Here is a 12,778-nt window from a genome sequence, read left to right on the forward strand (position 1 = left end):
GTATAGAACCAGGGTAGGACGAACCCTGTGAGTTTCTGAGACTAACTCTTTACAGGAGTGGAAAACCTGGCTTTCTCCTTTGAAGCAGCTGGTGGTTTCAAACTGCTGACCTCGCCTTTAGCAGCCCAACCTGCCAATATACCACTAGGACTCCTTAAGCAAATAAATAAATAGTTTTAACAATATTGCGAGGAACCTGATATTTTAAGCAAAAAGAGCTATAACTATAGAATCAAGAAAGTTAAGTAGAATTGTGAAGCAGAATTGTCTGTTAAATTTGAATTAGAAATTCATTATAAATTTGTAATTTCAATAATACTTACATCCTAACCATATCCAGTGAAGAGGCCCCCCCCCAAAAAAAATGAAATCTCAATATCCAGGAGCTAGTACGTTGATTATATCTGTAAGTACCACTTCCAACAAAAAGAATCAAAATTCTGTGAAGGCATGACTGGTTCCAGGTCAGTAGTGGAAAATACACAATATGAGCCTGAGTCATGTCGAGAGCATGGAAGTCATCAAAGAGTACTGAGTTCATGTTAAAGGATCAAATTAAAACAGATACTATTCCTATCAGTTATATTGTATTTCAGTTTTCTTTCTGGGAGAATATCTGCTTGCCCAGTTTTCAGCTGGTTTGATTTGTTTTGTCTTCATTCGTTTTGCGTACCATCCATCAGTGATCTAGACTGCCAAAACCCACTGCCCTGAGTCAGTCGGTTCAATTCAAGTCAATTCCAAGGCTTTATAAAGCCCCAACAGAACAGAAAACCTCATCTTTCTCCTAAGGAGTGGCTACTGGCTTTAAGCTGCTGAACTTTTGCTTAATAGTCCAACATTTATGCAAAAAGTGGACCTAAATTAGTAGCAAGTTGATTTGGTTAATTGTGTAATGGTTACTTGTTGGGTTGCTAACTGAAAAGTCAGTATTTCAAAACCATCAGTGGCTCTGAGGGAGAAAGACGGCTTTCTACCCCTGTAAAGAGCTATAGTGTTGGAAATTCATGGGGGCAGTTTGATCCTGTAATATAGGGTCACTACTGTCAGCATCAGCTTGATGGCAGTGAGTGAGCCTTCCTCCTAAGAAATAACAGATCAAAGTATCATTCGCAATTCCAAAAGCCTGTATCACTCAAATTGTACTTGAAAGATACCATTAATCTAATAGAACTCTATAAGGAGGCTTTCAAAACTTGTTGAAGAAATGGGTTTTTCCAACAACTTTTTGAAACCATATGCTTACATGCATGGATAAATGTTCAAAAATTCCAATTGAGGATAAATGGTATCAAATAGTAACTCACACACTTAGTTAATTATTAACACACTACTACTTACGTAATGATTAACATACTGGTACTTACATAATTGTTAACACACTGGTACTTAATGAGTTAATTAATAACACAGAGTAAAATGATGTCATTCATCATTATCAAAGGTAAAAAGTTTTATGTAAAAGGAAAAGGAGAGTGTGAAAGAAAGTTACACTCTAGCAGCCTCCTGGTCTTTGTAATATAAGTGTATATTATATTGAATGTGAAGTATATGCTTTTTGTTACCATTATTTTATTACTGCTAATCTCATAACTTTAAAGATAGAACATTTTTAGTGTATCCTATTCTATTGTGATACTCTTAACATGAGACTATTTTATTGCTTTTAACTCCAATAATCTATTGCCTTTGGAAAGACAATTTTCAGTCATTTAGATAGTAAAGTCACTTTACACTCGAAAAACCAAGCTCACTGTCGGCACGTTGGTGCTGACTTTATAGTGGCTCAATAAGGCAGGGTAGAAATGCTCCCAGGAATTTTTAAGACTATAATTCTTTACAGGATTCAAAAACCCCATCCAACTCCCAAGGAGCAGCTGGTGATTTCGTACTGCTGACCTTAAAGTTAGCAGTCCAGTGCTACACCACTAGTTCTCCTATTAAAGGAACGCAGGTGTATAGAATCTTTTAAAGAGTGATGGTATTCCTGTAAGGAATTCTTTTCTAGCAATATGTAAAAGTAAAATCAAACTCTGTATAGCTTTAGTTGAACAGTCTTACAAAGATTAATAGGGTTGTTAGATACTATCTACGGACGCGAATGGTGCTGTGGGGTGAGCATTGGATTGCTATCTGCCAAGTCAGTGGTTTAAACCCACTCTGCTAATGGAGAGAGATGAGGCTGTCTGCACCTGTGAACATTTAGAGCCCCTAGAACTCTATGTAAGGTTGCTGTGGGTTAGAACCAACCTATTGGCAGTGGGGTTTCATTTTATTTTGCTTTTTGTTTGTTGCTGGGTGGGGTGGGGTGGCAAGTTATGACCTAATAAACTCATAGTAAATCTTGAATATTTTTTCTTTGTACTTTTCTGAATGATAGTGCTTCATCACTTAACATTTATCATATGTAAGAGTTAATGTAGCATGAGATAATTACTAATTTATCTATTAGCCTATAAATGACATACTTGTTAAGATAAACAACCTTGTTGTTGTAATCATAAACAGATTATTATGACATTAGCAGAAGACTTGCTGTGTTCTGCTGCTCAGAATAGCCGCCTTTCAGCACAACGTACACAAGCTGGATGGCTGTTGATTGCATCTCTGATGACATTAGGTAAGTCTTCTGTAAGGTCTAGTCTCTGCTTTGAGCCAAGATCCATCTGACATCAGCAATGGTATCCCTGGTTCCATGTCCTCTAATGACTACACCCTGAATCTCTGGCATCTCTCTGTCAATGTATTGCTGCAAACATTGTTTTAATGATCTTAAGCAAAATTGCACTTGCATGTGATATCAGTGATATTGTACTTTTGTTTGAGCATTCTTTTGGATCATCTTTCTTTGAAGTGTATACAAATATGGATCTCTTCCAGTCCGTTGGCTAAGCAGCTGTCTTTCAAATGTCCTTAGAGTTTGTGTGCCATCAATTCCTGAACCTTCTTTCCAAAGGCTTATGCTTTCAGTGCAGCTTGATCTTCTTCCTTCAGCACCATTGGTTGGTGCTTATGTGCTATTTCCTGAAATGGTGGATTGTCAGCTAGTTCCTATTTATAGTGAGTTTGTATATTTTTTGCATTCCAGTGACTGTTTCTTTTGCATTCCCATTATCATCTTCTTTTGATGCTTTCTGCATCATTCAATATTTTGCCCATAGACTCTTTCAGTGTGGCATCTTGAGGCTTGAATTTTTTTTCTTGAGTTATTTCAGTTTAAGTTCAGCATATTCTTCCTTTTTATATTTCTAGCTCCAGGCCTTATACATTTCAGTATGATGTTTTACTTTGCTTCTCCAGCTGCCCTTTGAAATTTTCTATACAGCTCTTTGACATCATCATTTTTTCCATTTGCCTCACCTAATGTACTATTAATTGCAAGTTTCACAGTCTCTTCTGGTATCCACTTTGATCTTTTCTTTCTTTCCTTTGTTTTTAGTTACCTTCTACTTTCTTCTTGAATGCTGTTCTTGATGACCCCTCACAGCTACTCAGGTCTTTTTTCATTAGTATTCAATGCAGCAAATCTCTTCTTGAGATGCTCTCGAAATTCAGATGGGGTAGTCTTAAGGTTGTATTTTGGCACTTCATAGACTTGTTTCAATTTCTTTTCAGCTTCAACCTGAACTTACATACGAGAAATTGGTGGTCTGTTCCACAGTCAGCCCTAACCTTGTATTATCTGCTGATATTGAACTTCTGCCTCATCTCTTTTTACAGATGTCCTCAGTTGGATTTTGTGTATTCTATATGGAGAAGTCCATGTGTATGGTTTCCTTTTGTGTTGTTGAACAGAGGTATTTGCTATGCACAAGTCATTGTTCTTGTAAAATCTACCATGCAATCCCCCTGCTTCATTTTTATCGCCAATACTGTAATTTCCATTTACCATTCCTCCCTCTTTGTTTCCAGTTTTTCATTTCAATCAACAGTAACTATCAATGCATCTTTTTTCCCCCAATCATTTTATTGGGGGCTCTTACAATTCTTATCACAATCCAACATACATCCATTGTGTCAAGAACATATGCACATTTGTTGCCATCATCATTTTCAAAACATTTGCCTTCTACTTGAGCCCTTAATATCTGCTGCTCATTTTCCCCCTCCATACTCCCCCTACCTCATGAACCCTTCATCATTCATAAATTATTATTATTTTGTCATATGTTACACTGTCCAACGTCTCCCCCGCCTTCTCTGTTGTCCATCCACCAGGGAGGAGGTGATACGTAGATTCTTGTAATAAATTCCCCCTTTCTACCCCTCATTCTCTTCACCCTCCAGGCATCGCCCCTCTCACCACTGGTCCTGAAGGAGTCATCTGTCCTGGATTGCCTGTGTTTCCAGTTGCTGTCTGTACCTATGTACATCCTCTGGTCTAGCCAGATTTGTAGGGTAGAATTTGGATCATGATAGTAGGTGGGGGGGAGCTTGTAAAAACTAGAGGAAAGTTATGTTTCATCGTTGCTACCCTGCATCCTGACTGGCTTATCTCCTTCCCACAACCCTTCAGTAAGGGGGTTCCGGTTGGCTACCATTGGGCTTTGAGTCACCACTCTGCACTCACCCACATTTACAATGATTTTTTTTGTTCCTTGATGCTTGATACCTAATCCTTTCGACAGCTCGTGGTCACACAGGGTGATGTATTTCTTCCATGTGGGCTTTGTTGCTTCTGAACTAGATGGCCACTTTATTTTTATTAATAAATCTTTTTATTGGGGCTCATACAACTCATCATAATCCATACATACATCAATTGAGCAAAGCACCCTTATACTTTCGTTGCCCTCGTCATTCTCAAAATTTGCCTTCCACTTGGGTTCCTGGAATCAACTCGGTTTCCTTTTTTTCCCCTCCCTCTCCCTCCCCACTCTCCCCTTCCCCCTGCACCCTTAATAGTTTATAAATAATTATTTTATCTTATCTTACACTGCCTGGCGTCTCCCCTCACCCACCTTCCCATTGCCGATCTCCCATAGAGGAGGTTACACATAGATCTCCAAGATCGGTTCTCCCTTTCTACACACCCTTCCCTCCCGGTGTCGCCACTCCCACCGTTGGTCCTGAGGGGTTCATCCGTCCTAGATTCCCTGTGTTTCCAGATCCCTACTGCACCGCTGTACATCCTCTGGTCTAACCAGTTCCACAAGGTAGAATTGGGGTCATGATAATTGAGAGGGGAGAAAGCGTTCAAGAACTAGAAGGTTTTGAGTTTCATTGTTGCTACACTGAATCCTGAGTGACTCATCTCCTCCCCACTAGCCCCCTGCAAGAGATGTCCAGCTGTCTACAGATGGGCATTGGGTCCCCATTACGCACTCCCCCTCATTCACGGTGATGTGATTTCCCCCCTCCATCTCCCCCTTTGTTGTTTGAAACCTGGTCTCCTCTGCCCTTCACGATCACCCATGTTGGTGTGCTGCCTCCGTTGGGCTTTGTTGCTTCTGGGCTAGATGGCCGCTTGTTTACTTTCAAGCCTTTAAGTCCCTGGACGCTATATCTCTCAATAGCCAGACACCATCAGCCTTCTTCACCACACTTGCTTGTGCACATATTCGTCTTCAGTGTTTACGTGAGGAAGGTGATCACACAATGATTGTTTTTGTTCCTTGGTGTCTGCTACCTGGTCCGTTCAACACCTTGTATTCACTTAGACTTGTGTGCTTCTTCTGTGTGGGCTCTGTTGCTTCTGAGCTAGATGGCCGCTTGTTTGCTTTCAAGCCTTTCAGACCCCAGACACTCTGTCTTTTTGATAGCCGGGCACCATCAGCTTTCTTCACCATGTTTGCTTACACACACATCTGTCTTCAGTGATCATGTTGGGAAGGTGGTTATCATGGAATGACCGTTTAGCTGGGCAAGGTGCTATTGTATTGAGGAAGTGTGCGTGAGGAGGCCTATTGTCCACCCGCTACCCTACTACTGAACCTATAAATATATGCACATAGGTCTATTTCCGCATAATCATAAATATATTTACATATGTACATGTCTGTATTTCGGCTTCTCTGTATGCCCTTTGCCTCCTACTCCTTTCCTCTGTTTCCTTATGCTTTCCTCCCGTCCCACTACCATGTTCAGCCTTCATTCTGGTTTCAGTAATTCCTCTCAGTTACCTTGCCCTTGATTAGATGGCCACTTGTTTTTCTTCAAGCCTTTAAGACCCCAGACACTATATCTTTTGATAGCCAGGCACCATCAGCTTTCTTCACCACATTTGCTTATGTACCTGCTTTGTCTTCAGCAATCGTGTCGGGAAGGTGTGCATCCTGGAATGCCAATTTAATAGAACAGCATATTCTTGCATCGAGTAAATGCTTGAGTGGAGTTCCAATGTCCATTTACTGCCTTAATACTAAACCTATAAATATATGCACATAGATCTGTTTCCCCACACTCTTATATAAATATATTTACATATGTACATTCTAGTCTTTAGACCTCTATAAATACCCTTTGTCACCTAGTTCTTTCCTCTCTTTCCTTTTACTTCCCTCTTGTCCCACTATCATGCTCAGCCTTCATTTGGGTTTCAGTAATTTCTCTCGGTTACCTTTCCCTTGCTGAATCCCTACTGATTTTGGATCACTTATTGCTCCCCTGTCCCTGGGTTGGTCAGCACCACCTCCTTACCTCTGCTTTCCCCTCTCCCGTGTCCTCCCCCAGAACCATTGGTCCCATTGTTTTCTCCTCCAGACTATTCATCCCGTCTATCTTATCTATAGATAGATCTGTGAAGATTAATAATATGCACCAAAATTCGAGTCATAACAAGATAGGCGATGAGTGAAAACACAGTGATGACAACAAAAAAGGAAACCAATTACCCATAGAAGAATAAATTAATTAAAAGAAAAAAATTTTTTTAAAGAAAGAAAAACCTGTAAATAGATCGAGGTCTGATTTTTTAATCTCTAGGCGTGTCCTTCAGCCAGGTCCAATGGGGTACCATGCTCTGTCCCCAAAGTCTGTCCTTTGTACTCCCTCGGGGTCTCCCTGCTTGCTCCCATGGTTGCTTTGCCGCACACTTTTAGTGGTTTGCCTCGGTGTCACAGGGTCAGTCAGGGCCAGTTCCGACCCTGAGTCTCCAGTGTTCTCCCCCTTAGGGCCCTGGGCCATCAAGGAGCGGTGTGTCTCGTAGTGTGATCAGCCATATTGTCCACTCTGTCCATTGGCTCTTCGGAGCGGGGATATCGTCCTCCAGGCCTGATGGGTCAGGATGTGCTCCACTCTCTCTTCCTCTCCCTTCATTTGCTCCCATTTCCTCTGATCAAACATACCCCTCTACCCTAGCTACAGCTTCTGTGCCGTCCTCTCAAGTAAATTCTCCTGGGGGAAGGGGTAGTTGTCCACGTAGCTTGTATAGGGGCTGAGCCCTTAGGCCCCTCCACTGGCTCCCCACTCCTTGCCGGCACACTGCATTCGTCTGGCACTATCAGTGCATGTAATTGCATGTTTGACTGGTTTCTGACTGAAGTTGTTGATAGAATTCTCCGATTTCTTCATCACAAGCTTTTGTAGTTGGTGCATAAAATTGAATGATTTTGTATTGATTGTATTTCTATGAAAGTAGATAGATATCCTGTCACAGACAGCATTCTACCTCATGATTGATTCTGATTGTTCTTTTGACAATGAGTGATAAGCCATTCCTCTTGATTGTGTTATTCCCAACATAGTAACATCAAAGCAAAATATGATATTCTGGTTGACTTTATTTAGAGAAAGCAACTCCTTCTCAGTCTCATTTCGAGTACTTTCTAACCCAAGGGACCTACCCTACGGCACTATTTTCAACAATGTTCTTCCATTCATTATACCTATATCTGATAATGTTTCAAAGCTCTATGTAAGGTTTCTTCAGTGGCTACTGCCTCTGAAGTGGGCAGTCTATTCCTTGTTTCCTGTATTTAGTGTGGAAGCTCTGCTGAATCCTGTTCACTTTGAGTGATCCTGCTGGCATTTGAAATACCAGTGACAAATCTTCCAGTATCAAAGCAAAACACATGCCACCATAGCATGACAAACTGACAAATAGGTGGTGAAAGTGTTTGTTACTTTAGTAATATTACCTTGCATTTATGTGGTACATTACAGTTTTTCAAAGCATTTTAAAATACAGTCTGACGTAAGGAGTCAGCAGTTTATACAGGTGGTATTTTCTTTAGTATTAGATAACAGAAACAGGTTCACAGGGGTCACAGACATAGTGGAAGAAGTGGCACTGGAGCCTTAAACTTCTGTTAATATTCCTTTCTTTCCGAATTATAGTGCCTTCACGTAATAAATCATTCAATAGGAGAATCTTTTGCAACTACAATGTAAGAAAAATAGAATGGAGTACAGTAGTGCATGAGAATGTTTAAGAGACAAAGACAAAACCCACTGTCATTGAGTCAGTTTTAAATTGTAGCAGTCCTATAGGACAGAGTGTAACTGGTCCTTGGGGTTTTCAACACTGAATCTTTGTAGGGGCTGACAACCTCAATTGTTTCCTATGTTCAAGAGACAAGAACCAGCTTAATGATAAGATTTCAAGAATAACCACTTTTACACTAACAAATTTAATAAATTACAGGCCCTGCTGTTGTCAGTCATCACCTTGCTCGGGTTCTGCTCCTGTGGAAATGTGTTTTCCCTGTATCTCCCAAAGATCTAGAAACAGAGAAGAACAGAGGAGATTTATTTACGTGGCAGGTGACATTGGAAGGACGAGCGGGTGCACTGTGTGGTAAATTGAATTTAGTCTTTTTCTCTCCTCTGACTTCCTTTGTCTTTACACATGCTCATCTGTTTTCTCTCTACCACTTGTAAATTTGTTGCATTGTTGTGGTAGTTACATAATCTGTTGTCATTTGAGACTTAAGAGTGAAGGGGTAGAGTTTAGCCTGTCAGTCTGGTCACAGCTTGATGACCTCATTGAGAGGCGCTCAGGAGATAAATGCCTCTCTGGAGGTGTGACACAGATATACTCCCTGTTGAGAAGACACATGGAGCTACGCTAGAGCCCTGGGGCTGCAGGAGCCATGGAGAGACCCCTGTCAGCTCTGAGATGCTTCCACTGCCACTGGATCCACAAGACTTTTCACACACACTGGCCTATGAGCTTCCTGCACTCAGCGTCATTGCATGTGTTGCGTGAGTCTGAAGAGGAATTTGTAGATTTGTATCGGACATATGGGCTAATATCGGACTTATGGACTTGATATGGACTACGCTGGATGAAATGTCTCAATATTCAGTTGCTCTTGTATATAAAGCTCTTTCTTGTAAACATGTGCATGTCTGTGAACTTATTTCTCTAGTCTAGCTGGACTAACACAACTGTGATGTCTTCGCATGTTGCTGTTATGTTGGAAGCTATGTTATGGGTATTACCAATTTGTAGAGGTTTCCCCATGGTGGACAGGTTTTCAGCAGAGATCTCATACTGAAAAATATAAGGAAGGAGGACCTCATCAGATGAACTACACATGTATCAAGTTGACTATTCTGTGGAAAGATACAATGGAAAAACAGTATTTTCAGAAAATGGCCAAAGGCCCAGTCCAAAATAGGAAACTGTTTGCTCATCTACAAGTTCAATTAAAAGCTAACAAGAATTAAAACAGGTCATGAAAGCCAAAGTAATAGCTTGATGATAGTTTACCTGAATTTAGAGACCATCTTGTACGAGGCTGTTTTCTAGAAAAACAAAACCAGTGTATCAAGAAAGAAATTTATATCTAGAAAGCAACCCACATATTAATATTATACCCAAATAAAATTTTGCTGAAGATAATTCAAAAACAGTTACAACAATACATTGTCAGGGAACTGTCAGAAATTAAAGCTAGATTCAGAAGAGGACCTAGAATAAGATATCGTTGCTGATGTGAGGGGTGGATCTTGACTCAGCAGAATATCAGAAAGGTGGTTGATTGCCTGCTTTGTTGATTGTACAAAAGCATTTGAATGTGTGAATCGTAGCCAACAATGGATAACATGACCAGGGGCCAGCATGCAGTTGTACATACAGTGTGAGGAAATACTGCATGGTTTAAAATCGGGAAAGGTATGTATTGAGGTTGTATTGTTTTGTCCTTTTTATTCAATCTGTATACTAAGGAAAAAATCTCAGAGCTGAACAATATGAAGAAGAATAAAGCATCAGGATTGGAGGAAGACTCAGTCACACTCTGCAGTATGCATCTGATGCAAGCCTTTTTGCTGAAAATGAAAAGGACTTGAAAAGGACTGTTTTTGATCAAGATCAGAGACTATTGCCTTCAGTATGGATTATAACTCAACATAAAACAAAGTTTCTCAGAAGACCAATTAAGCAGCAGTAAGATAAATGGAAACAGTCTTGAAGTTCTGGAAGATTTTTCACTTTATTTGGATCCACAGTCAACATCCACAGAAGCAGCAGTCAGTAAATGAAATTATTATTGCATTGGTCAAAATTATTCCAAAGTCCTTTTTAAAGTGTTGAGGGATGTCATTTTGAGAACCAAGGAAAGTCTCAACCAAGCCATGGTCTTTAAATTTGCCTCATATGCGTGCCAAAACCGGACAACAGATAAGGAAGATTGAAGAGTTAATGGCTTTGAATTATGGCATTAGTTTCATTTAGCCTTACAATAAAGTTAATAGAACGTAAATCATTAAAAATAATTTGTGCTTCGTAAAGGAGAGGGTTGGTAAAACAGGAAGATCCTCAACAAGATGATTTGACACAGTGGCTGCAATATACAACTCAAGGCAAAAATTATGATGATGGCTCAGGATTCGGCAGTGCCTCATTCTGCTGGACATAAGGTCACTAAGAAGTAAAACCAACTCAATGGTCTTACCAGCAACAGCATGCAAACTTGAAGTCAAGAGGGGTAGGAATCCCTTAAAAATCTTGCTGGCCCCCCAGAAGAATTTATTTCAGAGGACAACACTGAAGCTGCAGCTCAGGGAGAGGGACATGTCTGATCAGAGCACACGGGAGCAAATGAAGGGGGAGGAAGAGAGGGGAGCACATCCTGGCCCACCAAGCCTTGATGATGATATTCCCACTCAGAGCAGACAATCCACAGAAAAGACCATATGGCCGGCCCCACTATGAGACACGGCATCCCTCACTGACCAATAACCCTACAGGGGGCAACACTGGAGACACAGTGTCGGAATTGTGCATGATCTTACCCCACCACACTGAGGCGAAACACTATGGGCATGCAACAGAACAGCAAGGGGAACAGAGCAACGAAGTCCCAGGGAATACCAAAAATAGAATTTGGAGCCAGGGCTTGGCACCCCATCAGACTGCACCAGAAAATCATCCTAAAGGCCAACAAACGGTCCTTGAACTAACTACAAGCTTTTCTTTTTGGTTGTTGATGTTGTGGGGTTGATTTTGTTTTGTTTTGCCATTGGATTTTTGTTGTTCTTTTGTTGCTTGGTTTTGCTCTGTCTTGTTTTTGTACATGTTATTATCTCTGCAGGCCTGTCTAAATAAAATAGGCTGGATGAACAATCTAGAGGAGAAAACAACAGGACCGACAGTTCCAGGGGGACGTGTGAGAGGGGGAGAAGGGGGAGAAGAAAGTGGTGTTAACAAACCCAGGGACAAGAGAACAACAAGTGATACAAATCGGTGGTGAGGAGGGTGTAGGAGACCTGGTAGGGCGTGATCAAGGGTAATGTGACTAAGAGGAATTATTGAAACCCAAATGAAGACTGAGCATGATAGTGGGACAAGGGGAAAGTCAAAGGAAATAGAGGAAAGAGCTAGGAGGCAAAGGGCATTTATTTATAATAAAGGCATGTGCATATGCAAATATATTTATATATGAGGATGGGGAATTAGATCTATGTGCATATATTTATAGGTTTAGTATTAAGATAGCAGATGGATATTGGACCTCCACTCAAGTACTCTCTCAATGCAAAAATACTTTGTTCTATTAAACTGGCATTCTATGATGCTCACCTTCCCAACACAATCACTGAAGACAAAGCAGGTGCATAAGCAAATGTGGTGAAGAAAGCTGATTGAGCCCGGCTATCAAAAGATACAGCATCTGGGGTCTTAATGGCTTGAAGGTAAACAAGTGGCCATCTAGCTCGGAAGCAACAAAGCCCACATGGAAGAAGCACACCAGCCTGTGTGATCATGAGGTGTTGAAGGGATGAGATATCAGACATCAAAGAACAAAAAATCATATCATTGTGAATGAGGGGGAGTGCGGGATGGGGGACCCAAAACCCACCTATAGACAACTGGACATCCTTTACAGAAGGGTCACAGAGAGGAGACTAACCAGTCGGGGTGCAGTGTAGCAATGATGAAACCTACAACTTTCCTCTAGTTCCTAAATAATCCTCTCTCCCCTCCCCCACCCCCAATAACATGATCCCATTTCTACCTTACAAATCTGGCTAGACCAGAGGATGTATACTGGTACAGATAGGAACTGGAAACACGGGAATTCAGGACAGATGATCCCTTTAGGACCCGTGGTGAGAGTGGTGATACACGGAGGGTGAAGGGAGGGTGGGGTAGAAAGGGGGAACCGATTACAGGGATCTACATATAACCTCCTCCCTTGGGGACGGACAACAGAAAAGAGGGTGAAGGGAGATGTCGGACAGTGTAAGATATGACGAATCATTTATAAATTATCAAGGGTTTATGAGGGAGTGGGGAGTGAGGGGTAAAAATGAGGAGCTGATGCCAGGGGCTTAAGTGGAGAACAAATGTTTTGAGAATGATGAGGGTAACGAATGCACAAATGTGCTT

The 12,778-nt window shown here is 41.1% G+C and overlaps 1 protein-coding gene across 3 annotated transcripts in view; it reads left to right on the forward strand.

Moving 5' to 3' along the window:
- Positions 1 to 12,778, forward strand: part of HEATR5A (HEAT repeat containing 5A) — a 164,296-nt gene that overhangs the window by 51,346 nt on the left and 100,172 nt on the right. For all 3 annotated transcript variants that reach the window (XM_075531220.1, XM_075531222.1, XM_075531221.1), the window contains exons 11-12: positions 2,509 to 2,620; positions 8,585 to 8,737. In XM_075531220.1, coding sequence (XP_075387335.1) covers positions 2,509 to 2,620; positions 8,585 to 8,737 — 265 coding nt within the window. The remainder of the gene's footprint in view (positions 1 to 2,508; positions 2,621 to 8,584; positions 8,738 to 12,778) is intronic.

This window comes from Tenrec ecaudatus, chromosome 14, assembly GCF_050624435.1.
Source record: "Tenrec ecaudatus isolate mTenEca1 chromosome 14, mTenEca1.hap1, whole genome shotgun sequence".
Taxonomy (NCBI): Eukaryota; Metazoa; Chordata; class Mammalia; order Afrosoricida; family Tenrecidae; genus Tenrec; species Tenrec ecaudatus.